The sequence below is a fragment of the Epinephelus moara genome, chromosome 10, assembly GCF_006386435.1.
Source record: "Epinephelus moara isolate mb chromosome 10, YSFRI_EMoa_1.0, whole genome shotgun sequence".
Classification (NCBI taxonomy): domain Eukaryota; kingdom Metazoa; phylum Chordata; class Actinopteri; order Perciformes; family Serranidae; genus Epinephelus; species Epinephelus moara.
Genome location: NC_065515.1, coordinates 9,417,040 through 9,444,309, shown reverse-complemented (window position 1 = coordinate 9,444,309; position 27,270 = coordinate 9,417,040). Strand labels below are relative to the sequence as shown.

General features: G+C 42.4%; 3 protein-coding genes across 3 annotated transcripts in view; 1 reads left to right on the top strand and 2 right to left on the bottom strand.

Moving 5' to 3' along the window:
- Positions 1 to 163, bottom strand: part of evi5b (ecotropic viral integration site 5b) — a 45,480-nt gene extending 45,317 nt beyond the window's left edge. The window contains exon 1 of the mRNA XM_050054274.1: positions 9 to 163. Coding sequence (XP_049910231.1) covers positions 9 to 107 — 99 coding nt within the window. The 5' untranslated portion in view covers positions 108 to 163. The remainder of the gene's footprint in view (positions 1 to 8) is intronic.
- Positions 164 to 5,518: 5,355 nt separating this feature from the next.
- LOC126396590 (60S ribosomal protein L5) lies at positions 5,519 to 11,787 on the top strand. Its single transcript, XM_050054797.1, has 8 exons — positions 5,519 to 5,658; positions 6,161 to 6,230; positions 6,320 to 6,435; positions 7,835 to 7,969; positions 8,102 to 8,304; positions 10,291 to 10,468; positions 11,260 to 11,348; positions 11,628 to 11,787. The coding sequence occupies exons 1-8, from the start codon at positions 5,656 to 5,658 to the stop codon at positions 11,725 to 11,727; spliced, it is 894 nt and encodes a 297-aa protein (XP_049910754.1). The 5' UTR covers positions 5,519 to 5,655; the 3' UTR covers positions 11,728 to 11,787.
- A 1,004-nt stretch (positions 11,788 to 12,791) lies between these two features.
- On the bottom strand, positions 12,792 to 26,694 carry LOC126396738 (divergent protein kinase domain 1A-like). Its single transcript, XM_050055019.1, has 5 exons — positions 26,450 to 26,694; positions 16,048 to 16,182; positions 15,798 to 15,905; positions 15,536 to 15,712; positions 12,792 to 13,846 (listed from the first exon to the last, which is right to left on the bottom strand). The coding sequence occupies exons 1-5, from the start codon at positions 26,501 to 26,503 to the stop codon at positions 13,034 to 13,036; spliced, it is 1,287 nt and encodes a 428-aa protein (XP_049910976.1). The 5' UTR covers positions 26,504 to 26,694; the 3' UTR covers positions 12,792 to 13,033.
- Between the last annotated feature and the right edge of the window lie 576 nt (positions 26,695 to 27,270).

Here is a 27,270-nt window from a genome sequence, read left to right as displayed (position 1 = left end):
AAACTTACCTGAGGTTCATTGCTGAGAGAAAAGTTACTTCCGTTCGAGCAGACTGGAGGTTCAAACACTGCTGTCACAGTGCCCACAACAGAATCAAAAAATACCATTAATCAAATTAGAAAAACCTCGCTTCTTACTTTGTGGTTATTCCTCAAAAAACAAAACTCTAAACTGTGATAAAAGTATCTACGATGATCTCGAAAGTGATCAGGAGCTGCTTCGCTTCCTCTGACAGCTGACATTCACTGAGCCAGAGCTGTCAATAGAAACTCATGATGAAGTCACTACATTATGGCGTAAGTGTTCTGATGAAAAAGTGAGTGAGCAGACTGCCTTGATTCACATACCAAACAGTCCTAAAACCCACTTTTCAGGTTTCACATGAGAGCAGTGACGCATCTCTTTTGTTGGCTGTTAGACACTCCTCTGTTCTTAGAAGGAGCTGAAAAGCAGTGGAGGAATTTGTAAACGCACAGTGTTATGGTTATAAGTGGGAATTATGAACTCTTGATGCACACAAGTCAAATATGACATCAGTCGTTCAGCAACATAACTCATATGTGAGTATGTATAGTAAGAGGGAGACAGTCCTCCTTGTGGGCCACACACGAGAGACCAATTCGAATTATGATTAATCTTAAATCAGCTATTTTGTGAGGACATAGGTCTTTTAAGGTTAAATGACTGAGATGCAAGCATAAGTTCACTTTTAGTTAAACACACATTTTTTACTGATACTACAGCTACAAGGACTAAACACAACATTTTACAAACAAGACACAAGAGGGAAAGGAGAAACTGGTACACGATGCTGTGGCTAATGAATGACTCCAATGAATAATGCAGTTTTCTATTGTGTAGTGTATATGAGACCTGATAAACAGATGGTAAATGGACTTGCACTTGTAAAGCGTCTTTCTAGTCTTCCCACCACTCACTATTTTTTTTATTTTTTTTATTTATTAAACCAGAAAAAAACTCTTGTGATTAAAAATCTCAAGAACAAACATACAAAATAGAAAATATGCAGCTCTAAAACAAGCAATATAAAACACAAAATGACATTACTACAAAGAAAAGCCAAAAAGTATGTGCATATGTGCTGTAAGTGAATCATAAAAATGCAAAAAAAAGAGGCAACTACACGAGTGCAAAAACCAGCTCAAATACCCCCTGACATTGGCATATACACTTACCAGCCACTTTATTAGGTACACCTTGCTAGTACCAGGTTGGACCCCTTTTGCCTTCAGAACTGCCTTAATTCTTGGTGTCATAGATTCAACAAGGTGCCGGAAACATTCCTCAGAGATGTTGGTCCATATTGACATGATGACATCACACAGTTGCTGCAGATTTGTCGGCTGCACATCCATGATGAGAATCTCCCGTTCCACCACATCCCAAAGGTGCTCTATTGCACTGAGATCTGGTGACTGTGGAGGCCATTGGAGTACAGTGACCTCATTGTCATGTTCAAGAAACCAGTTTGAGATGATGTGAGCTTTGTGACATGGTGCGTTATCCTGCTGGAAGTAGCCATCAGAAGATGGGTACACTGTGGTCATAAAGGGATGGACACGGTCAGCAACAATACTCAGGTAGGCTGTGGTGTTTAAACCATGCTCAGTTGGTACGAAGAAAATCTCCCCCACACCATTACACCACCAGCACCAGCCTGAACCGTTGATACAAGGCAGGATGGAACCATTAACACCAAATTCTGACCCTACCATCTGAATGTTTGCTTGCCAAACTTTTTCAAGTTTTTGCTTCATGTACACACATAAATGTGCTGGAAGTGGGCCAAGAATAACTGTAAACAAGAGAATGCAGATGAAAAAGTCTAAGAAATGTTAAAGACATCCTGAGTCTGAGCTTTTACACTACATGTCCCATTCACTCATTTAGGCACACGTTCACACACTGTTGGCCAAGGCTACCATTCAAGGTGCCACCTGCAGCTACTGAAATAAGTAGCAGGTGGCAGCTTGTATGGTAGCCTTGGCAACCAGTGTGTGAATTGCTGAATGTGGCTCTGTAGTGTAAAAGCGCTGTGAATGATCGGAGGACTATAAAGGTGCCATACAAGTGTAAATTCATTTACCTTTTACCATTACTCAGCTTTAACATTCACATACACTCACACACCAATGGCACAACTATAGAGCAATACGGCGTTCAGTATTTTGCCTAAGGACACTTCGACAAGCGGACTAGAGAAGCCGGGGATTGAACTGCTGATCTTCTGATAAGTGGACGATCAGATGAGCAGATGAGGTGACTGTTACCTGAGAAGCAGCGAGTCAAATTAACGGTCTAACATGTTAGTACTAAGTAGCCAACTGAAGTTATAAATTATGAATTTAAGAACCTCTGACCTCTCCTCAATACCATTGTTGAAAAAAATCACTAATCTTTTAATGTGAAACTCTTTTCTTACATGTTTTTACCAATTCAAATCACCAGGTCTGTTTGTTTTTCAGAGGAGAGCTCTGCAGATAATTTGCCTACCATTAAAAATGTCCTGAACGTCTGGATTTGAAGTTATCAGAAAAGAAAGGTGAGCAGACATTAGCAGGCACTGGGCTAGAGGCCTGTCTGGGACTTATCAAACAGCACTGGAGAAACACTCATTCATTACGTGAAACTGCTTTTTTCAGTGTTTTTACCAAGTGAAATCACCTTGTCCGTTTGTTTTGGAGAGGAACACATGCGCTTCCTTCTACAGAGCGGTGATGTATAAACAAACAAAATGGCAACTGCACAAACATTTGTCTGGACGGACGACAAGGTGGGGTTGCTACAGTAAATCTACACTTTGCTGGCAAAGCGTTGATAAATTCAATAGGGTGAGCAGCACAAACAGAGTTCGGGAGTCCGCCATTGTTGTTGTGATGGTTGACTTTCTCGCGCATGCCTAGTGACTGGAACCGTAACGCGCATGTGCGAAAAGTCTCCGTTTTCAGAGGACCTGCATATTGCAAGTTTACATGACAACAGAGACGGTGCTGTTTCCAAAAAATTGCACTCTGGAACCCGTTTTCAAAACGCTGCATTTTCAGGCACCCAAAACATCGCTGTCATGTAAACCATCAGCCAAAATGCAACTAAAGTTTACTGTTTTCAGTTGAAATTGTTGTCGTATAAACAGCGACCTGAAGGAATTCAACCTGGATAAATTTCAGCTGGTTGCAATTGGTAGTCCTCACCACTAGATGACACTAAATCCCCCTGAATCTGACACACTGGACCTTAATAAAAATGATCACGCTGATTTCTAATCTTGCATTTTTGATAGTAGCTTTAGTGTTTTGAGAGTGAAACATGAACATGATAAACATGACATTAATGTTATGAGAGATGGTGGAACTACATTGTTGTGAACTTTCAAGCTTAAAGGCAATGAAATAAAAGTCTGAGGCATGTCGTTAAATACACACATACTGATACACCAATTGTCCATAGACAAAATCCAAACTAGAGATCAGGGTTCATAGTGGGTTTAAAGTCCATGCCAGATACTTTTTGTGGTTGACTGGCTCTTAGAGGTGAGGTATGGTCGCCTACGTTGGAGGGATGTTTATCCAAGATGCATTAACAGCTGGCTACCAGAGGTTTCAAAGGTTTAAAGAAGGTTTGGGTCGGCGTCCTAGTTTAGTAGCCATGTAGGAGAAAAGGGGTCTCCATATGTTGATTGTTGCTGTTTGCAGGGTATTGTAAATCTCCCTGATGTCTTGCTGGCCAGATCTCCTGGGGGTTGAAGAAAGAGCTGGTCCTTGTAACTTGAATGTTGTACTGTCTGCGTTCAAAGCATGCAGGGACTTTCTCCTACAGCAGCGAGATTCAAACTTGGCAGCACCATGGAGACTGCAGGCCACTGAATCTAATACACTGTCACAACAATCACATCTCAGTCTGTCAGGCATAGATAATTAGATAGCCATGAACACAGAGGGAAATAGTAATTCTCAGTAATGAGGTAGAATTGTTGCCCTTCAAAGAGTAAAATGAAAATAAACTGGCAAAGCATTAGAAAGAGAAGATAGCTTTTTAGAAATACTTCCACCTTGATGATTTGTGTTGCAGTAGCCGTGTGTTGGACGAGCCAACAAAGGCTGAAATCATTATGTGGCAGGTTCATCAGATATTTAACTGACTTATCACTCACTTAACTGTGACTATGATGGTATTGTTTGCAGTCACACCCATATCCTCAGTTACATTCTGCTTTATACACCTTTTAATCTCTGCCAATCACTGGTTAAATACTTAGTTTATGATGCAGAGCTACGTAATTCATCTCAAATGAATCACTCTATTTCTGCTACTAGTGGGTGATTAAAGAAAGCTTCGATAATGCCAATCACAGCAGCTCCCGTCCTTTTGCCCTCTGTCTAGATAAGTGTTTTTGCAGGACTTGTTTTTGTATTTCTTTTAATAGTTTTATATTTTAGTTTTTAAAACTGGCCCATGGTACCAATTCTCAATTTAAAGTGTGTTGTATCTCCGACAAGTGCATTTGAGTCGAGACCCTGTCCCTACCTCTTCAAACTCACTTGTGGCAGCCGCATGCAAACAACAATGGAAGATAGTCTGGCGTAAAACCACATCATCTACTTCCAACTCTCTGCCAGATTCAGGTACACCAACTGTCCAGTGCAAGCGGAGACAGACACCAAATTACTTTCCCACTTCCACGTCTTTTCAAACCAAAACTCAATCTGAATTAAAGTTTACGTCCCCCACGTTGTGTCTCTCAAAAGTAATTTTAACAAAAACAACATGCAGTTTGGGTCTGTGGTGCATAAAGAGGCAGAGGAGGAGGGCAGAGCTGCACGTCTGTTCTCTGGGATATGTTCAACAATATTTAAAGCTTATTTGGAAGATAATTATAAGAATTATAGGGGCTATTAAAAAGAAAGAAGGAGAAGAGAATGAGGAGTGGGGGAGAACAAATTGAGAAGAGGAGAGGAGAGCAGAGCCTGATTGTTGCAACTGAACACAGGCCTACTTTGTAAAGTAGACCTATGCACCACTAAAGTGTGCACAACATGGCATTGTTTTCTTTGTTGTTGCCTGTTATAACAAAATTATAAATGTAGAATGTAAATGTGAATGTGTAGCAGCTGATAGGTGTATGTAGTATAGATATTTAAACACCTCATTTATAAGCTTACCTCTGCTCATTTCTGTGCACTCATGTACTGTATGCACTCAGGCCTCAAACTCTAAAAACCCTTTGGTGCTGGTGGATAGAAACCTTTTGGGCAATAAATCCAATTCTGTTTCTGAGTAAATATTTTAATAAAAAATAGGCTATCACCATGAAACTTTCCCAGTTGATTAGTTACATTAAGTTTAAATATGCAAATGATGCATTATCTAATTAAATAAGCACTACTTTGCTTATTAAATATTTAAATTTGAGCTAAAATCAAAACCTAAATGTGTATTTTGGATGTGTTATTTCCGCCCCGGGCCGACAGGGGGCAGAGTGGTGAATCCTCCGCAGCATGGCGTCTCTGCACCTCATCCTGTGACACGCTATTTACGGCGCATGCGCACGGTAATCTTCCTTTTTCCAGTGCAGCGGAGTCAAGCCCCAGTCTTTGGCTCCGGGCTCCTTCATAAGGAGACGAAAAGACTGCAAAAATGGTTTGTAATCCGTCCCAATATGTGTCTCCATGCATTCCTAACACATACATGATGTGCTGTATGCTGTCAGACATTTGAAAACATGCCGCTGATGTTCAGATGAAGATAGATTAAGTCATGCTAACGCTTACCAGGGTCTGCCTAAACGTGGCCTAATGGCTACTGTGACAAACTGGCTGCTTCCTTTTTCCTGTTGCCTGTTGTACTGTGTAATATTCCTCAGTATGCGTCCACTCGGTCCCTAAACTCACATCCCCCAAATTTCCATTTTATACAGCGTACTATTAGCCTGTTTGCTCACCGTTAGCCTGATGTAGCAGTTATGCTAACTCCTCTCGTTCATTCCCATTGGCCCAGGTGGCTAATGCTAGCCGGCTCTAACGGTACCGTGTGACAGTGACAGGCTCATAACTCTGACCACAGCCACACAGTACGTGAAGTTAACTGTTGTGACAGTGTGTGTCTGCCCCCTGATGCTAACTGTGTGCGTGTCCCCCTGCAGGGTTTTGTTAAAGTGGTGAAGAACAAGGCCTACTTCAAGAGGTACCAGGTCAAATTCAGGAGGAGGAGAGGTAAGAGACCCTGTGCCATCCATCCTCCGCCAACTGTCAAAGTTCATTGTGGTAGTGTTGAAGTAATTGTCTGTGTGTGTTTCTTCCAGAGGGAAAGACCGACTTCTTTGCTCGTAAGCGCCTGGTCGTACAAGATAAGAACAAGTACAACACACCCAAGTACCGCATGATTGTCCGCTTCTCCAACAGGGACATCTGCTGCCAGGTGAGCATACACTGAGATTGTTTGTATCCGTTTACCATCTTTGAACTGATGGGAATGTATGGACTGCAGTACTCCAGTAGTTAGATAATTCTGTGAAAGAAATTGTAGCTGGTCTTCTCTGACAAACTGAAACACAGTCGAAGTAAATGGTCAAATTATGATGTGGAGTTTTCCAATTATTGCTGGGTGTTTTGGTCAGATCATAGAACGTATGCAAGTAGGGATGCAACCATATGGATTTTGTCTACTGATAACCGATAATTACCTTCTTCTCACGGCCGGTAACAGATACAATACTTGATGATTTCAGATTTTTGTTATTTAAAAAGAAGTATATGATCTGTAGTTTATGTAGACCTGAGGTTAAGTAAGATGTAGTGAGAAGATATGGCTGATTTAATGTTCCATAGCCCTGATCTAATCAAATCAAACTGACATCACTATTGCTAGCACAAGAAAAACAACATGAGGCTGTGGAAAAGAGGGAGATTTTCTGGGCTATTGTCGAATGGCCTACCCATAACGCCCTGCCCTCATATGACCCCACACCACACATGTGTGATGAACATAATACATACAAGGATGTGAAATGACTTTTAATCAGTAATTAGTATTAGATTTTTAGATAACGGTAAGAGAGGGAAATTATGAAGCCTGGTGTTACTGTGTAATTCTCTGGTGTATCTGTAAAGTGTATAAACTATACTGCAGAATGTAGTCTCTACTAACAGACAGTGGTAGCTGACTCTCACCCAGGTGCCGTCTTGCCGTCCCACGATAGACTGGCCTACAACTACCAAGTAGAATAGCGCTGTGATACAGATTCACCTCACACATCACACGTGCTCCAGACTGGTTTGCCAGGTAACGATACAAATAATCGCTAACTGTAGCATCACTTGGCCAGAGGTTATTAGAAAGGTTAACAACAGAGTCAAGGCATTAGATGTAAGCCGCTGCTGTTTATTAGCTCGTGCTAACACTCTGGAGACAGTCCTTCAGCGCTGCATCTAACCTGTTCGGCGGCTGGAGATCACAACCTTGGCGCAGTCCTGTTGTCCTCCTCTGGAACTGTGAAAGACGTCCACACCGTGATATGTTTTGCCCTCTAGACAGCGTGCTGCAGTTTTTGTTCTTCTGTGTTTATTGGCAGCTTGCAAACCAAGTTTAAAGGTACATGTACGTTGCCCTCGTTGAGTCAATGAAAAAAATTGGCGCCATTTATCGGCTGTAATTTTAATTATTGGAATAATGCATGATTATAAAAAAGTCCCATTATCGGCGGGATAGATATCGTGCATCCTTATATGCAAGTTGTACTGTCAGCGTCAGTTGTCTTTTACACTCCATAATTGACATGAATGTGCTATAAATTCATGATTACTTGTGACTGTTACAGATCGCCTATGCCAAGATTGAGGGTGATATGATTGTGTGTGCGGCCTACTCACACGAGCTGCCAAAATACGGAATCTCCGTGGGCCTGACGAACTACGCAGCAGCCTACTGCACTGGTCTGCTGCTGGCCCGTAGAGTACGTATAAACCTTTCTTTTTTTTTTTAATCCAGGTTCAAGATGAACAAAATGTGGTTTGTAAACTTGTGGAAACAAAACAAGTTGGCAGCTGAACCAGATGTTGATGTTGAATTGATTATCCGTCCTCAGCTGCTGAACAAGTTTGGCCTGGACAAGGTGTACGAAGGCCAGGTGGAGGTGACAGGCGATGAGTTCAACGTGGAGAGCATTGACGGGCAGCCAGGCGCTTTCACCTGCTACCTGGACGCAGGACTTGCCAGAACCACCACAGGCAACAAGGTTTTCGGTGCCCTGAAGGGGGCTGTGGATGGAGGCCTGTCCATCCCACACAGGTAACTTATTTGTCCCACTTCCTGTCAAACATGTTGGCTTTGATACTGTGCTTGGCAGTGCGGACTATGTGAGGAAAATAAGGTTTCATTCCAAAACGAGTTTTCTGTTATTTGGTAGGAGTGATGCCTGTTTTTTAAAGTGAAATTTGGATGCAATGTGGTGTCAGCCAGATTTAAGTCTGCAAATTCTAGAAATAGTCAGTGTTGTTTCGTAGTGCTTTGCTCTTCTGGTTAGATGTTTTTCATGGATGATACTTTGACATCAGGAAAAACACAGGTGATAGCTGAGTTCCATTTAGGACACTTGAATTGAACAGTAACACTGTGATTTTTGCACTGCAAGTCAGATGTGTTTATGTAGACCATCTTTTGTTGAGTTTTTCTTTTCAGTGAGTGAAATTGGTTTTGTGCTCTAATTGGCCCTCGAGTGCTTCAGTTGAAGTGTGCAGGCGACCTGTCAGAAACGGTGATGTTTGCTGTTAAAATTGTAGAATAGTAAATGAAACGGTGCGTTTGTGCAATCGTCTCTCAGGGAATGTAACTTCAAGGCTTGTGCTGAGACTGCTTGGTCAGATATTGAGCCATGGATGTTTCATCTTGTCTGCCAAACACTGATTTATTTTTTGATCGAATCTCTAAATACAGTAAACGGTAACAGTCTGTCGTCTCTGGGTTTCTCCCACACAAATTTCTTTGTGGTGGCCTTCCATGATGTCAGCATTTGCTGTCTCATATTGATTTTGTATTTTTGGAGCGTAACCATCAGTTAGAAGCACTGTGAGTATACTTATAGCACCACACTCTCTGGGTGGCAGAGTGTACTCTGGCCACAGATGGAGCAGCAGAACACCAGTCGTTGTAAAAGTGAAAGTTAACCGTTCATTGCTCTGATTTCAGCATTGTCCATCCTTCTTCCAACCTACTTTGAAAGAAACCAGCTGTGTTTTTATGGAAACTGCGCATCCTGCAGTCTAGTGCTGGATCTAAATGTTTGCTTCCACTCACCTGTGCGGCAGCTTCTTGTCTAATCCATCTGATCTGATCAGCTCTGATTGATCCCACCAGAAAGCCTCCCTTACGTTCATGGACTGCAAAAACCTCAGAATTTCCGAATGTGTTAACTGACCACTGTTACTGAGGCAAAGCCGATCAGACACTGCCTACCTTGGGTGAGCAGGCATCACTGATGGGAATACGTCATGATATAGACTAAGTCCTGTCTGCAGAGTGTCTGAATAGGGAGGGTGTAATGTGAATGCTTCCACCACAGAAAGTTACTTGAGTTGTTTGTTGCGTAAAGAGGCACTTAATTTGTTTCTTCATGAGTGCCCACATCCTGTCCAGTGTGTCTTCCACTGGTGCCATTTGAAAGAGTTTTATAAGTTAAATGAGATAAAAATGCAAAGCTTGCTGCCTTACATGTGCAGTTCTTAATGAGTGAAATACCTGGCGTTGCACTCAAACACTTAACACATACAGATGTGATTTGTGTACTGGCAGTACTGAGAAAGCATCAAAGAGTAAAGTTTTGTGAGGAAATGATACTGAAACATACTTTCAATCAGTTGTGTTTCAGAGGTGGACTGAATGCCAGTTTGGTCACAAAAGATTCATATAGCAGGAGCTTGCAGTTGCTCCAACAAACTGTTTCCACCTTGCATTAAAATGTGGTCTGTGCCTGAATGCAGTGTGCATTTCAGCTGCAGCATAGTGGATCTGCCCGGCCACATGTGGAGGGTTTATAGTCTCAGCCAGGTTTAGATGCTGCTTGCACAGTTTGTTTGCGTTTACGAGGACGAAAGAAAACAGCAGCGACTGTTTGACAGTGTGCTTGAGCGCAAAGAGCATGATTCGATGTGGTAATGATACAGGTATAGATTGTACATGCCATAACTCAGTACTGTTCATTGCACACTGAATTATGCCTCGATATAAAATCTGGAGGTTCCTCTTGATGATTGTTACCTGCTGTTTTTCCCCCTCCAGCACCAAGCGCTTCCCTGGGTATGATCCTGAGAGCAAGGAGTTCAACGCTGAGGTTCACCGCAAGCACATCATGGGCGTCAACGTGTCCGAGTACATGAGCTACCTGATGGAGGAGGACGAGGAAGCCTACAAGAAGCAGTTCTCGCGCTTCATCAAGAACGGCGTCACCCCTGATGCGGCAAGTCCTTTTTGTGCATCCTTGAATTGTCTGTCCACTCTGTCTTGCATAAGGAGGTAGATGGCGTTCTTGAGCTTTTTTTTGAGGCTTGCCCTTGTGTGAACTTAACTAGCTTGTGGTCTAAGATCTTTTTTTCCTAATCCATCTATCAGCTATCTCATCAGTGGCAAATATCACACAGGGCAATTAGTAATTCCCTATGAGAGTGATCTCAGGGTCATGGTGCAGTGATCACGTCCTTTGACTCGGGGAAATAAAAAAAGCACCAAATGATTAATCTGTCTTTGGTCCAATCAATGAATGTTAGAGATAATGAGTCAAATAAATCTTGGACATTAAAACGAATTTTAATTCAGTCATAGTCTCCACATAAACGGGCAGTGGCCCCTGTTGTCTCAGTAATTCACATTTATGAGTTTAAGGCCAGCTGACATCATAATCCCAATGACAGAATGAGGTTGATGTTCTCAAATGTTGCATTTGAATACTTATTCTGGCAATTCTTATCCTTCCCTCGACGGGATCAGAATAGCTTTTTCCAGATTGCAAAATTGTGAACTAGATGGTGTATTAATCGCTGATCAGTCACAGTAATCCATGTCTCATTAATCACTTAATAAAAGGCAGAAGATTTGCGAGATGAAACAAGATGATAATCTTAAGAATTTATCTGCAAAAAAGGGTTTTGTTTTATTCAGCAAGGCTAGTGGGAATGTAGAATTAATGGTGCCCAGAAATGAGATGTGAAGTAAACTTTCGGATACGGCTTTGACTGGTTGTGTTTCTTTCAGATTGAGGAAATGTACAAAAAGGCTCATGCTGCCATCCGTGAGAACCCAGTCCATGAAAAGAAGCCTCCCAAAGAAGTCAAGAAGAAGAGGTAAGGACTGACTTTTTTTTAGGTTTATTTTAAGGGCTTCGAATTGTTAGAAGTTGGAGTAAAATATTCACTGAGGGTGTAGGTCACATTCACGCAGTCTGTGAGCTCTGACTGTTCAAAGGGAAAATGGTGACTCATGCATATGGCCTCAGTTTAACACAATTTGGAATGCAAGCTAAGCCTCTTGAGGCACCTGGAAGGTTCAAAAAGACTTTCAACTCTGGTGCAATTATTCAAAGAAAACCTGCAAATGCTAAATATGCTTGTTTTGTGACCCAGGTGGAACCGTGCCAAGCTCTCTCTGGCCCAGAGGAAAGACCGCGTCGCCCAGAAGAAGGCCAGCTTCCTCCGGGCTCAGGAACAGGAGGATGCAGATTAAGGCGTCTGTCTGCTCCGTTGGAAATGAAATGATTTGTTCTAATAAATCTATTGAAAAAGAGTCAGATCCTCATGTGTACTTTTTTCAGATTGCCCTGATTATATGGATCCTGCACACTCTCCTCGTGTCGGTATGGGCTTTCTTAGGGTACTCCGGCTTCCTCCCACAGTCCAAAGACATGCAGGTTAATTGGTGACTCTAAATTGGCCTTGGTTTGAATGTGAGCGTCAGTCCTGTGTTAGTCTGGTGACCTGTCCAGGGTGTACCCCATCTCTGAATTTAGTCATGCGGTGAAATTGGGTCAGTTTCACCAAGCCTCCTTGTACAAGAGCTGCTCCTGGTGACAAAAATTATATTAAAAAAAAAAAAAAATCTTAGTTATGTTTTAAAGGAATTTCCCCAGGACGCCTGACTGGGTGCTGGTAAAAAAAAATTATTCACAAGATATCTTAATCCTTAAGAGAGCCCCTAAATTAAACTGGAGTAGGAAGGAAGACTCTTAAGAGGTTTAAGTTTTTTAAGCAGAGGAGAAATGGTGAAAAGACGGGTAGGGGAAATATTTGAAAAAACACCAAATGGCAGCGAGGCAATGAAATGCGTCTTCATTCATGCTACATCTTCCACCCAAGACAGTAACAATATAACATCAGAAATGAAAGTGATCACAACACTAAGATATTTGGCACTAACAATTACAGTGCTGTCAGTCTCCTATTGTGGTGCAGTTCACTTCATGTCCACTAGGTGTCAACATCTTCCATGCTCACAAAAGGACAACCAATCACATCTGATGCAAGAATGTCTCACACAGAGTTGCTCTGAGGATTTTCCTAATCACTCCTAAGCTTTGACTCCTTGCTAGAAATTTTTAGGCTTAGTTCCGAGCCCTCGGAGTATTACCAGAATGTTTGTGGCTGTTCTGCAAACTGACATACTTTACACACAGGAACGCCACTTGTCTTTAGAGGGAGTTTTTTTGTCTTTTGTTATAAATAAAGGTGCTCACAAACTACTACTGCAAAGGATTAAGTACACACTCACTATTCAGGTTTGTATGGTAAGGTCAGGTTTATTGGTCTACCAATCTACCAATCAGAAAAAACTACACTTGATCATTTTGCTCCAGTAAATTAAAGTTTACTTATATGATTTAATATGAAAGTGACATTCCTTAACATCTGCTTCAGGATAAAACACATCAGTTACACATGTAAAGATGAATATAAGGGGAATTATATACTTTTGTTTCCACAGTGAAAAGACTGGCCAGTATTTTATTTAAAAACTTGACCTTTGTGCTTATTTATTAGGAGTCTTTAGTATGAGAGATTTTCTTCCATAGCAAAGTCTTGAGGTTGTTCAGAATTAGCGAGTGCTCAATCTCCATCTGCTCTGCTGAACCTTTCAGTGCGATGCAAGCGTACAGCTGCTTCTCCAGCTCCTCCCTCACATCCGACGGGGCACCTCTCAGAATGTAGTCCTTGAGTGCCTCACAGGCTTTGGCTAAGTTCGGCCTGGTGACCTCTGTTGTGCAGCGGTGCTTGGTGAGGTCACAGGAAGTGAGGCAGTCTGCCCCGTAGAGACAATCCTCGTCCACGTCGCAGCGCTGCTGCCTAACGCTTTCTTGGAAGATGGCTTCGGGAACAATGTATCGCGCGTCCATCACCTTCAGGTCATGGCGGTCATTGTAGCCAAAACTGATGGCGCTTACATCGCACATGAGGAAGCTGCCAAAAGTGCCGTGGAAAACGTCCTCGACCAGTTCCAGTAGTCCGATGGAGATCTTGGCCTTGTGTGGCCAGGATGGGGTGAACCACTGGTCCATGCTGCGCCGCAGGCCGGCAGGAATCCACAGCTCGATGATCCAGGGTAGGCGGATCCCATACAGCGGAGAATATGGCACCTTCTCCATCACATACAGGTCTCCACAGAAGCCCAGCAACCTGGGTGTGTGCTCTCTGTCTTGCAGGACTAATGCTAACAGGAATTCATTGAGCTGCAGCAAAGCCCATGTGGAGCGAGCCTCGGGCAGTGAGATATGACCGTCTTTGTTGGCATCTGTTATGGACAATACTTGAGTCGCCAGGTCTGCGAGGTTGGCCTGATCCCCCACTTTAGCCTGTGAAGACAGGAAAGTTTAGAAATAAAAACCTTTTAAGTCAAACTTGGTGTTGGATTTTAGTTCATCTAGAGTTTAACCTCTTCCACCCCACCCTCCGTACCATAGATCCTTTTTTGTACTTTTTTAGAGGGGCACTGGGGATATTGAGGGGGAGACAGCAGCTCAACAGTATATGCCATATAGAAGTTCGTCTGAAGACATCGTCTGAAAGCAGGGAACTTGAGGATTAATTTGAGTTGCAGCTCAGCACTGTGTGTCAAGTTTTTCTAGTCATAAATATGTAATAAACATTGTGTTTTAGTTAAGTGCCTATTCAAGTCTGGAGTGTGTAGGGGCTAAGATGTTATGCCCAATTATGTCTCATAAGGTGTTGCAGCAATTCTTGGGTTGATACCATTTGTTATACAGATTTGGTGCTAAATGCCTTCATGTTTGAACACTCACGAAGTGATAAAAATGTTCAAAATTACCTTCAAAATACCACATTAAAGGTCCAGTGTGTGGGAATTAGGGGCATACACGGGCAAAACGGAATATAATAAAAAAAAAAAAGAAATTCCTTACGGCATAATCACCTGTAAAGAAGACTTATATCGACATAGGAAGCAGGTCCTCATCTACGAAGATTGCCATGTTGCACCGCCATGTTTCTACAGTAGCCCAGAACAGATAAACCAGACACTGCCTCTAGATAGGGCCTTAGGACTATAGTTCGCAGCCCCTCTTCTACACAAGCGTCACAAAATGATTGACTTTTCAACTTGAAACTGCTTCATTCAGTGTTAAACGGTTTAAATCACCAGGTCTATTCGTTTTGGAGAGGAATAGACCTCTGCAGATAATTCAGCTCCTGCTAAAAACCTTCTGAACAAAGAAAACTAAGGGAATTCTAACCAGAAGTTCAAACTGATTGCATTCTACAATCCTCATCGCTAGATGCCACTAAATCCCCCTAAATCTCACACACTGGAACTTTCAAGACACCAAGACCTTGAAGAACACCACAGAAAAATCCATGCTCTGATTTGGTATCATAAACCTTTGACATTTTTTTGGTAGGAATTGCATTTTTCAGCAATCAGATGGTGAGCCATAACACACATGAAAGCCGTACATCATCTGAATGACAGAGGTCTCTGTGTTTGGCTGTGATTATCCTAGAGGTCACTGTATGTCATTTATACAGTGATGTCCTTTTCCAAAAAGAGGTCTCACTACAATTAAATGGCTACTATGGGGATTAACATCATCACACATGAATAAAATTAGGCTCATTGGATCCACAAGAGTCTCAGCTTTCCAGTCATACCCAATGTATGCAATTCTACGACTGCTAAGGGATCCAAGTACGCAGAAATATTCAAATACAATGGGCAGAAATAACAAACTTATTCTGTATTTGACTAGCATAAAAGTGGACATGTCTGTAAAGTGAGACTTACAGGTATCCATAGGACCCATTTTTATTTAGATATCCTGAAGTGAGAGTTCAAGGGAGCCCTGTGAAAATGGCCATGCCAGTTCTTCCCTGGCCAAACTTTGGCCTAACACTGGAGCGTTACTTTCATATATCTTCACTCTAGCTTTAAAACTCAGCCTGCGACAACCTCTGAAAGACAGTAATGTTGGCAGAGGATGCTGACGTGACATCCCTGCAGAGTGGAAGAGGTTTGAAGGCTTCATGACCTTTAAGTGGTTGAGGATCATCTCTCTGAACTTTTCCACAGAGGTCCCCTTGGTGGGCTTGTTGAAGGCTGCAGCCTCCTTCCTGGGCTCCATCTCACTTCCCAAATCATAATGAGGAGCCTCCTCCATCTGGCACTTAATGACTCCCTCCAGGTCTCCCCAGCTCCCAGAGTACACCTGAAATACACAGGGTAGGCCTGAGGTGCAGCTGGATTAACAACAAGCAGACTGGAGAGGAGTGTTGGACTGAAAAAACACTGACCTGGCTGTTGGGCTTGGCAGTGAAGCACTTCCCCAGGTAGAGTGTGTCTTTCTCGCATAGGCTGCTGCAGGCCGAGCCGTCGATGACCCCCTTTCTGTATTTGTCACACTGAAAAATACAATGGAAATATGGGTGAACTGCATGGAGGACAACTGGAGAAAAATCGTTACCAGGAGTGAAGAATATAGGACGTATGTAGGACAATGTCTGGGTGGGTCGATGCAAATGAAATGAGAAATAAAATACTCACTATTGAATTTTTGCAGTCGTGCCCACGACACAGCTCCGTGTAGGCCGAGTACTCGACATAAACTATCCAGCTCCCCACAAACACAGCCAGCCAGGAGAAGAACAGGTACTTCATGTGCAGGTAGGAAAATTTGGCCTGTTGGAAACAAATTTATATAAAGATTTTTTATCATTTTTTAGAAAATAAAAGCTTGCAAATGACATAAAAACTGTTTGAGATTCAATACGCTCACATATTAAGGTGCGGCGGTATATTGAAAACTGCATCTGATTCTTAGTCATTAAATTATCTGCAGTCAGTGTGGATGTTTCAGTGCATTAAGCTGGCCAGGGTGATCTGAGGCCAGCCAGGATTTTTCAGATGACATATATCATAATGGAGATTAATGAGAGGATGAGAGTCATGCTTGTTTTTTATCAGTCCCTTCTTTCATGTGGAGAGCACACAGTGCGCCCTTACCATGAAAATTGCTTTTTTTAAAAATCACAAAGCAGTGACCTTTGCATTACCCGAAATATTCTTAGAAGCAATGTTAAGTCTGTGGACTTGCATAACACAGAGTGTAACCTAGTGTTTCTCATACTTTGATTTATTTAATCTTATATCACTGTAGAGCTTTCTCTCTGTTTATCAGACCACGAATGAGACATGAGACGCTTTGCTCCTCGCCTCTGTGGACTTCTTCCCCACGAGGAGAGCAGGCAGCAGCACTGAAGAAGGACCTTCTGTCGATGGCTGCTCAAATTGGGCCAGCGTAAAGCCCCCAGCACCAGGTGTCACATCAGGGCGGTGGCCAGTGGCAGCGGCAGGTCTAACCTGTGTAATGGCAGCAACAGAAAGTTTGCTGATCCAGCAGGGAGTCTGTTCTGTCCGGTCCCCTGGAGCTATTTTGCGTTGCTGTGGCCACTGACTGGGGATCCGCCTCTTGACCTGCTGCCGAGGTGGTGTGTAGCAGTGGGGAGTGAGGCGGAGGACACACTGTGATTCAAGGTACTAGCTAACATTAGCTCGCAGCCGTGAACATTTGGCTCAGTTAGGCTAAACTGTTAGCCATACTTTCTCTCCATCTTTGAACTTAACCGATACTGACACCTATTTTTATTGCGTTTACTGTCGGACTTTGTTTTTGATAAGTTTGTCTTCAGCAACTTTCCCTGTGGGATTCGTTGCGATAGAGTTTCCCAGGAATGAGTCCTAAAGCCCAGAAATGAGTTAGCATGTTACCACTCACGGTTCCCCTCGTCTGAATGTCTATGGGTTTTTGGTTAGATGCCTTAAATAAGGTCTGTGGTCACCACTATCTTAAGAGACTTTTACCTTTTGTTCTACAATATAAAATAGGTCAGTAAATACCCCACTCATGAACTTTGAAGCTTCTATGTGTCTCAACAATAGTGGTTGCTAACAAGTGGCTAAATGAGACTACAAAACTTCATAATGCCCTGCGGTAGGGGCGATGTTAAGACATGCATCCGTAGTGTAGTTCATGTATAGGCTAATGTTAGCTTTTTACTTCTGGCGCTTGCAGTTAGGCTTCAAAAATCTTAAAGGTGATGTCAATTTATGAGGATTGCAGGATGGAGGAGGATGCAATAATCCAAAATAAAAAAACAATCCCAGTGGCTCTTTAATGAGGGAACCACGGAAATGCTAACTTCTGCTTGGGCCTACAGAAAAACTTCATCCCTGGGGCACTCTATTGAATCCGGCTTTCACCATCTGAAGGGACTTGCTCACACATCTGCATCTGTAAAGCAGCCAATAGAAACGTCCTCTCTCTAAAATGACCTGCGATTGGCCATAGTCTCGTGAACAACATTTTCTAAAGCCTGAAAACAGATCCAAGAGGAGGTTTCTCTCAGACCACTTGAATTACAATATGCTCAAAGGTTAATTATGGGATTTTTGGCCAGTGGTACCAAAATTAAACTGCCTACCCCACCTTTAAAATCAGCCTGAAAAAGAAACATATCAGAACAGCTCCGTGCTGCTAATAACACTGTAAATTCTCTGTTGCTGATATGATGATGAAATGTGACATCAAAGGAGACAGCATTAAACTAATGAAGCTCAGGGTAAGTTCAATCAGGAAGACTGTCTATGTGCTCATCCATTTACAGTTCTCTCCCTCCCACTCCCACTGCTTCTTCAAATCAGCTGACTATGAGTGTTCACTCTTCTAGTTATCTAATCAAACTTTGCCACGATCTCTGTCAGCCAATCAGGATGCTGCTGCAAAATTGTAAACCTGCTCTCTCCTCTGCTGCTCTCAGCTGTCATTTTATCCAGAATTGTCGTGCCCTCCTCCAGCTATCGTATCCAGAGTCCAGGACGAGCTCGATAAAGGCCTATTCCTCTACTCATCCAGAACATCAGCACTTCTCCATCTTCTTCTCATCTCATCTTCACCACCTCTTTCTCCTGTTGAACTGGCTGAAAATACACTTTTTATAGACGACTTGAAAAGAGTAACACTTTCCTCTCTTGCCTCTGTGGAGCCAGCATCGATGGATCATTATTCATGAAACGAAACATACTGTATGTGCTCAGCATGTGGTCTGTCAGCTGTACAAAAAATATTTAAATAAAACGTAGAGACTACAATGTAAAAGTCAATATGGCAGTCTTTTAATTAATGTTTACGCTAAAGTAATTTGGCCTCTGTGAGGGAACAGGCCAGTTAGTGGAATACAAATGAGCTCCAAACTGAGTCATATCATCATTAATGAAATTGCTTCTAAATAGGTGCTCGGTAATTAACAGTAAATGCTGTTTGTGGTCTGGCACAGCAGCACTGGAACATTTAGAGCGACTCCAGGCTCATTACCTCGTCTTTTGATTTTCTTTCTAATACCCCAGCTGATAAATACAGTCTGCTTGGATCAATAATGGCATTCTTCCAACTGGAAAACATTAGTGGGGGGAAAAATGACAGAGTTTTTAGCAGTCCTACTATTAATGGTTCTTGCACTCTGTGCCTGACAGTGATGGACTCCCCCTGCTTCCACCCTCTGCCCCCTTTCAGTTCCAATTTTATTTATTGCCATGAGTCTCTCTATCTCCCTCCCCCTTCTACTTTTTCTTTCTGTCACACTCTGTGCTCCATCTTCCTCTGGGATCTGTCTGACCCAACTTTACAGTTTAACAGAAAATAGCTTGTCGGTCACTCCGCTCTTTTCCCATACGCACAACCTGATTTTTAAAAAAGCAAACTTGGAGGCACAAGACGTGAGCTTTATTTCCAGTATTGACAAAGACATTATATTTATATCTGTCTCTAAATGGATCTTCCATCCATTTCCTGCTTTTGGCACCACAGATAATGCAGATATCAAGCTTTCAGACGGACTATATGTCACTCTGTAATCTAATTTCTCTCCATGCAGTGGCCTTTATTCTCATGTTCATCTATATTATCGTCTTGTCTTGAGGGAAAAGTACGTCTGTATTTCCCTACCACTGTCACCAGAGCAGAAGCTGCCAGTGCCATTAACTGATTTTTGGCCACTTTGGTGAAGCACCCCAAACTGTCAGCACAACTTCAACATATATGTTTACATGCACAAAATGTTCCAGTGATTGCCCTTATTCAGAAAAAGACAGTATTCCTGCTAAGCTGTTTATATGGCTGATAAAAATAATATTTCTTATATTCCTATTTACTTGCCTGATATCAGACAGGTTTGATAACTCTGATAAGCAGTCACTAAAGACCAATGTACCGCCTGAATGGGTCTGCACCATTAGAACACCAATGTATGCTTATGGAGTGCTAAATAGGCAGAGTCTGGACACCATGTGACAGTTGCTGTAGCCGGCAGATAAGCCAGAATGGTGTATACGTCATCACGTCCACATGGCCAAGACAAGTCAAGGGAGACTGAAAAGACAGAGAACTGATGAATGTTGTTCAGACTTACATACTCCGATTAATGTGTGCTAAAATGCTCATCACGTCAAAATATGTATAAGTGGAACAGCTAGGTCTACATTTGCATTTTGGGCATGCATCTCTACTCCAACCTTGCTGGACTGTTGGCTGCTTGATTTGTGCACAACGAACAGAGCTGACCGTAAACAAGCGGGAGGCTGTGTGTCACAAACTGCAGTAAAAACCCAAGTTGACACACATATTTCGAATGCACTGCATGTGTGTCCAAAGAATGCTCCTAAAACCTGACTAATGTCACCATATCCCACATCTTACTCTGAAATGCTACATTCAGAAAAAGGCGTAATTCAAAATATCCAAAGAGTATGCTGTCTGTATGACCCGAATCATATTCAGAATAATAGTGGAACATTAGTGAGCATGTTAGTGTGTCATGTTTCCCGTCTCCTTTTACTTCTGTTTTAGTCCCTACCAACTTCTGAAGTATCTGTTCCTTTACTCTGTGTTCACCAGCTCGTCTCTCACTGTGTTTGTCCGCTGTTTGGGGCTGAGCAGGTCGTGTACAGTGGGTTTATCGGAGCGCTTTTACTGGAAACAGCTGCCTGCTGCGGCTGGAAACACTGATGAGAGCGGTGAGACTGAATCAAAACAGTAAAGTAAGTAGATTATATCATAGGTATGATAAATAAAAATATTAGAAACATAGAACACCAATATTTTCTCTTCTTCTGAGCTGCGATTTGACGCACTCTTTTCACATTTCACTTAATAACTAACAATATCTTTTATTTATTTAATAAAATATTGATTAGTGCAGCTTTTAATTGAACTGTTTGGGGCAATATAAAGAAGTTAAATTTTGTATTTCTTCACTGGCATTATATTCTGGCAGAGTGGAGAAGGCCGTGAAACAATATTTAAAGAAAAACAAATTCAGGTCAATTAAGAAAAAAATATGAAAAATATAATCATCAGAACATTTCACAGGTTCTCTCTAGTTGCACTGGGGTGACTTCAATCTCCTTGTTACACCCCAGCCTTCGGCGGCCCTATGGGACGAACAAAACTCCACCACAGACCCAAAATAACCACACAAGACATCTTTAAAACGCTAAAATCCATGGGATGTGTTAGCAAATAAAACAAGCAAGCAAACAAGACAACAAAAATCCCAGGCTGAGAGGCAGCAGGACCAGTTGTCTCCACACCAGATGCCTCTCTCCTCTTAAGCACCTCCTCCATCCCAGGTGCGATGCACCTCATTAAGCAATGCAGCACACATGGGCCGATCTACAGTGGAGGTAAAAGGGTCAGCAGCAGAGAGCACATGCAGCTGTAACACTCCGTACACCTCCTGTGTGTTTTCTGTCTACAAAATCAAGTGTGTTGTGTCACAGTCTCCTCAACATGTTTTAAAGGTCCAGTGTGTAGGGTGTAGAAGCATCTGGTGGCAAGTACTGGTATAAAATATTTTGTTTTCATTCGTGCATAATCACCTGAAAATAAGAATCGTTGTGTTTTTGTCACCTTAGAATGACCCACTTGTCTGAATATCTACATGCATTCTTTTCCAAGGAGTCCACCAAGTTGTTCTACAGTAGCCCAGAATGAAAAAAAGGCTGGCTATAGACAGGACCATTCATGTTTTGCATCAGCCACCGTAGCTCTCATCCACACTTGGCACATGGGAGACGGTTCAGTGCTTCAATCTCACCACTACGTGCCAATAAATCCTACACACTGGAGCTTTGAATCACTTCCTGACTGCTGACCCACTGACAGATGTCGATATCATGTACGTACAAATCATCTTACGAACACCCTGCAGAAACAGTAAACGCTCCAATTATCAACGACAAGCTATTTAACTCGTGCTATTTAAATATGATTTCTGCTGCTTTATCTATTGATTGGTTTACTTACAAATCTGACCGTGCAGGCCCACGGCCAATGCAACAGCAGTGACCACACAAGTAAGTGCTGCCAGTACCTCCTATTGATTTTCACGTAGGTGAAATGCATCAACAGCAAAAGCATTATGGAAATAACACTCCACGGGGGGAAACAAATGTATGGCTGGCCTCTTTCTAATCGATGCTTTGTGGCTTTCATTTCAACTCTACCCGATGCATTTCTGTCTCTGGGATTATGTATTGACCCTTTGTGAAGGGAGAGAGTTACACAAACACGACTAATGAGGTGATATTGATTGTGGCTGCTGTGACAGCTATTAATTAGAGACTGACTGGGAACTGTGGCCATGTGCTGAGGTGGGCGGAAAGAAACGGTCTGCCTTGATCTGGTTGAGCTCCTTCCTCTACACCCACCCACGGCCCTGTTAGGAAGCCTGTGTGCTCAAACCGTTTTAACCCCTGAAATGACACAAAGAATGAATACTGTACGTTATAAAGTGCTCGCTGATGTTGATCCACTGAAGCAGAGACAAGATTAAAGCTGATCAAGAGCAGCACATCACTGTTCTGACACTTGGTTTTTGCAGCCTGCACACTATTCATCCATTATGTATGATTATAAAGCTATCCCTCAGAGGTTGCCGGTTAATGGACTGCTGTGCGGAGCCGAGAAAGACATGAAAACAGAGAAACAAAAGATGGACGGGGCAGGAGGAGTGAATAACAGGATATATTCATGAAAGGTTTGCCTGACATCACTGACAAATATAAAAGCCGTACAGTATGTGCATAAAATGTTGAAGTCTGGGACCACCACGGAGAGTTAGCAGTCCAGCATGTCTCTCCACTTGTCAGAGACTCTCTGAAGGAATAAAAGGATGCCACACTGTCTGCACAGACACTACAAAGATCTGACTCATCACAGTCCAGACAGCAGGCAACCCCCCACCACCACCACCACCACCACCACCACAAACTCCACCCCCCAAACACACACACACACACATACACACACAAAGCACGCATTTCCATGCTGACTCAATACTGCGACATTAACACATGTGAACTTTATCAGCAGTTGTTCTGTCTGTCATGACACTGAATCCAACAAAGTAACATCCAGAACATCGTGCACACACTCCATAAACGCAGTCACATGTTATTCCTGCATGGACTGCAGCTTCCTGTCAGGGGAACCCCCCCCCCCATATCTGAACCAACAAGTGCAATGTGCAAAAATATCCCAGAAGAATTATCTCCAACATACATTTGGTCTGATTCAACATCAGCTCAGTTTATAGATAATGGAAGATATTTATAAATCCTAATAAATCAATACTGAAATCAGTCAAATTGGCTGTTTACCAGATGTTCATTTTCCAAACTAACTTATCTCTCCATCTCTTGTATTGCTGCATGAGATGCGGAAAGCATGCCAGTGTTTTTGTTGCATTAATATGCAGAAGAGACTGTAAGAGGGCCAACAAAATGTCAACCACTGTCTGCAGCTTATTTATGACCTGGTATTAAAGTTTACTGGCTGTGCACTCGCCTAAAAAGAATGTATGCTTGACATCATCATAACTTCTGAATTAGCCCAGATGAAATGCTCCATTTTGGCAAGTTTGACATCTCTATTTTAGCTAGTATTCATAACTGTTGCAGTAAAACAAAGATGTAACAATCCCTGTTAATCATATGATACGTTTAATGTAAAATATAGAAGATTACCATATAAATTCCAATTCATGACATGAATGCAGCACACCCATGAAACAACACTACAACAAAGAGCCTTTAAATAGAAATGGAAATGATACAAAACTAATGTTCACACAATTTGTGAAGTTGTTGAAAAATTCAATTGCACTCAAAAAGGTACATTTTCAGAATGAGCCAAGCTCTTAAATGGGCAGCGTGAAGGATTAAGGGCCAGTCCTAGGGGTCCTAGGGTAGGGGACAAGGGGTGGTTATTGGGATTGGGCCTAAGAGCCATCTAGTGGTGAGGATTGTAGATTGCAATCAGCTGAAACTTTTCCCAGTGAGAATTTTTTCAGTGTTCATTGTTCTGGACATTTTTACCGCGAGCCAAATTATATGTAGAGGTTTTGTTCCTCTCCAAAACACTGTCCAGGTGATAAAAATTGGTAAAAACACTGAAAGCTAACTACAGTGGCCAAAACAAAAATGTGAATGGCTCTGTCTCATCTCAGTGTATTAAATATCTTTACCTACACTGACATTTTACCAAAATTAACAATATAAAAAACAATTAAAAAATAGTAAAAACTAAATTGGTGCATGCGCGACTCGCATCCATGGTTAAAACTCAGATTGTGACATGAAACTCAGATCATGACATGTGGTTTGTCCAAGTGGTGTAGTCGTAGGTAGCTGTCCAAGATGGCGGACCTTTTCGCATATGTGCAACTCACATCGACACACGTCGTGTATTGGCACAGACCCTCAGTTAGCGCGCCGGGCTCTGAAGCCAATTTTCGTGGTGGCCAAACAGTGGTACTGCAATTTCCGAAGTCCATCAGGTGATGCCATTGGGCCCAAAAAGACTTTTTCCCACAGCAACCAACGCACCCAGGGTACCTTGCACGTCATATCTGGACGTGGAAAGTCCATGACCAAGTACATCAATATGTGATGATGTCAGAGTGAGAACGTGTTGGTAAATCAGTGGATAAATTTTTTGAGCATCACAGTCCCCATGAAATGTCTCGTTTTAATATCAAGATTCAATCCATGTGGTCCGATAACATTTGGTTAGTTTAGAAGAGCCACAAGATTAAATCATTTTATTCCCACTGAAGTTAAAGGAGCACTAAGACAGAGGTAGCCATCTTGGCCGGTGGAAGTCTGTCGCGTGCTTACTCTATGAGCCCAATTAGTTATTTTTTGTATCAATTGCCACTGAGCAACTCTCATAGGTAGGGTCCCACCTTCAATGCTGTATCCAAGTCTCTTAATACATCCATGATGAGGACCCGCTCAATATAAACAGCTCATTCTACGCTAACAACAACATGACAAATCTTATTTTCAGGTAATTATACCCAAAAGATAACATACTTATTATATTTCATTCCAATTCTGGACCTTTAAATATGTTATTTTACATGTAAAATATGGAAAATTACCAAATAAAATGTAATCTAAAACATAAATACAGCACATCTGTGGAAAAACTACAAAGAGCCTGTCAATAGAAATGGAAATGATAAAAAACTAATGTTAACATGGCTTGGCAGTCAAATGTAATTTCAGTTGGCACTACATGCTTTTAAACACTTAACCACTAACCTGTGTGTGTGAACTCTGCAGCAGGACATGAATACTATGAGACAAAATGATCTCTTTATTGCCTGTGAATGGAAATAAGCATGAGTAGGAGAATTGTGCTCAGTCTTTTTGTAATATCCACACTCGATTGAAAAACAAAATCTGCACAGGAACTAGATCACGTTTCCAGTTTATACAGGACTTGTCAGTTTTTGTATTCCAGTGGAAATAGCTTCTCTCAGAGGATCGCTGAATGACACTTCTTAAGTTGTCACTGGAAGGCTGAGGTGGCCTAGAAAACTGAGCAACGCTGGTGGCTGTCCCTGGAGACTGGCTGTTTCTCCCTCCATTCACTGCACTTGACAGTTTTTGTCTCCAACATGCAAGGACACGAAGGTAACACACGGCAGCAGCTGAGACGCAACTGTCTGACCGAAATTAGTGAAGCAAATGGCCGTGGCTGAACGTCTCAAAAATAGATGCAACTGGCAAAATATTCAGTCATAACAGTGTGACGGTGCAGGGAGGCACTTTTAGCGCTTCAGTCAGCCAGGAAATGTCTTCAAGTGGACTTTCTATTAATGATCTGACTCTGTGGATCATAAATGTGGGTTCCTCAGACCTCCACATGTCCTTGAGGGGCTTCCCTGGCAGAGTTTAATTTTACTTATGAGGAATGCCACTGTGGACTTCACCTAATTCCACTCACATCAAACTGTTACATAATGTTCCTCAACATCCTCCAGATGAGGATAAGCAGGGCAGCAGCGTGCCAAACACAGGTCTGTGATTTAATATGCATTTGCCTGGCAGGAAACGTTTGGTGATGCTTAATTTAAGTGAATAAAGGCAAAGCATTTCTTGCTCTGTGGTGACCCCAAAACATCACAGACCTATGCAAACAGCAGATGAGTTATATAATGTGGGGTGATAATAAAGTTTTGCACATTCAGAAACAGCCTCTTTTGAATGTATGACTGTACCAGATAGATGTAGCCTATCATGGACGTGGTTGCTACAGCAACGGGGATCAGGAGGATGGTTGATTCCCGTCGAGCCGTCGAGCATCAAGTGACTTTATGATTCAGTCTGGAAAAACCTACACAGCCATGCCTGCAAATTACCACCAATCCATGTGCAATATGAAGGTCATATGGTAAAGTGGAAAAAAGGCTGTAACAGTGATCAGACGCGTCGTCTCTTATATCTGCCGGTACCATCTGAGTGTACACAGATAAACATGCACAGAGCCGGTGTAGATTCCCAGTTGGACAGCAGCGTGCAGAGGGATTTCCCAGAAGCTTACCTGGATGTACAGAGGCTTTCTGAAGAACCCCCATGGAAACAGACCTCTTGCCATGGCAAATGAAGAACATCTCACAAAAGCTGTTGAAGGGAGAAATTCGGCGCACACTTCACACGGTGTCGGGCAACGCCTATAGGACTGACCCTGGAAATGTTCCAGATGTGAAACATGACTGTTTCTGTCGGCGGCAGCGCCGTGAATGTGCGTCTGGATGCGGCGAGGCGGCAGACTGAGCTGCGCCCGTCGACTGCAGCGGAGTGAGGCTCATATTGGCCATGAGCACTTGTGGGGCGTTTTGACCAATTACAGAGAGGAGGATGGGTGACAGTTTGTAACCTTCTGTGGTTCATGGAAAATATAGCTTACATGCAGACTGCAAAGGGTTCTCTAACAACAGACAAGAGCCTTAATGGAAGTCTTTTTCTTAACCGCCCCAATTTGTCTGTTTGTTTAGGTGGCAGCGGTTTGGTTGTGTTATTTAAGATTCTATGCGTAAAAGCGCGCAAAAACCACCTGTGCTTGTTGTTTATTTTATAATATGTGAGAATATATCTTTTTGTGTGTGTGTATGTACGAAACAAAGATTTCACATGTAAATTTAACACGTGCATCCAACCAGTATAACATAATCACACAGGAAATGCCCAAAACCCACATGTGCATTTATTGCATTCAAGTTACTGCATCCGAAATTATTTATGACATCCTAATAATGTTCACAAATTCACCTGCTGCACCAGGGGCGTAGCACAAAATTCTGGACCCCTGTCCATAAGCATTCTCTATGGGCCCCTCCCACATCCCACAGTTATTCATTGTAC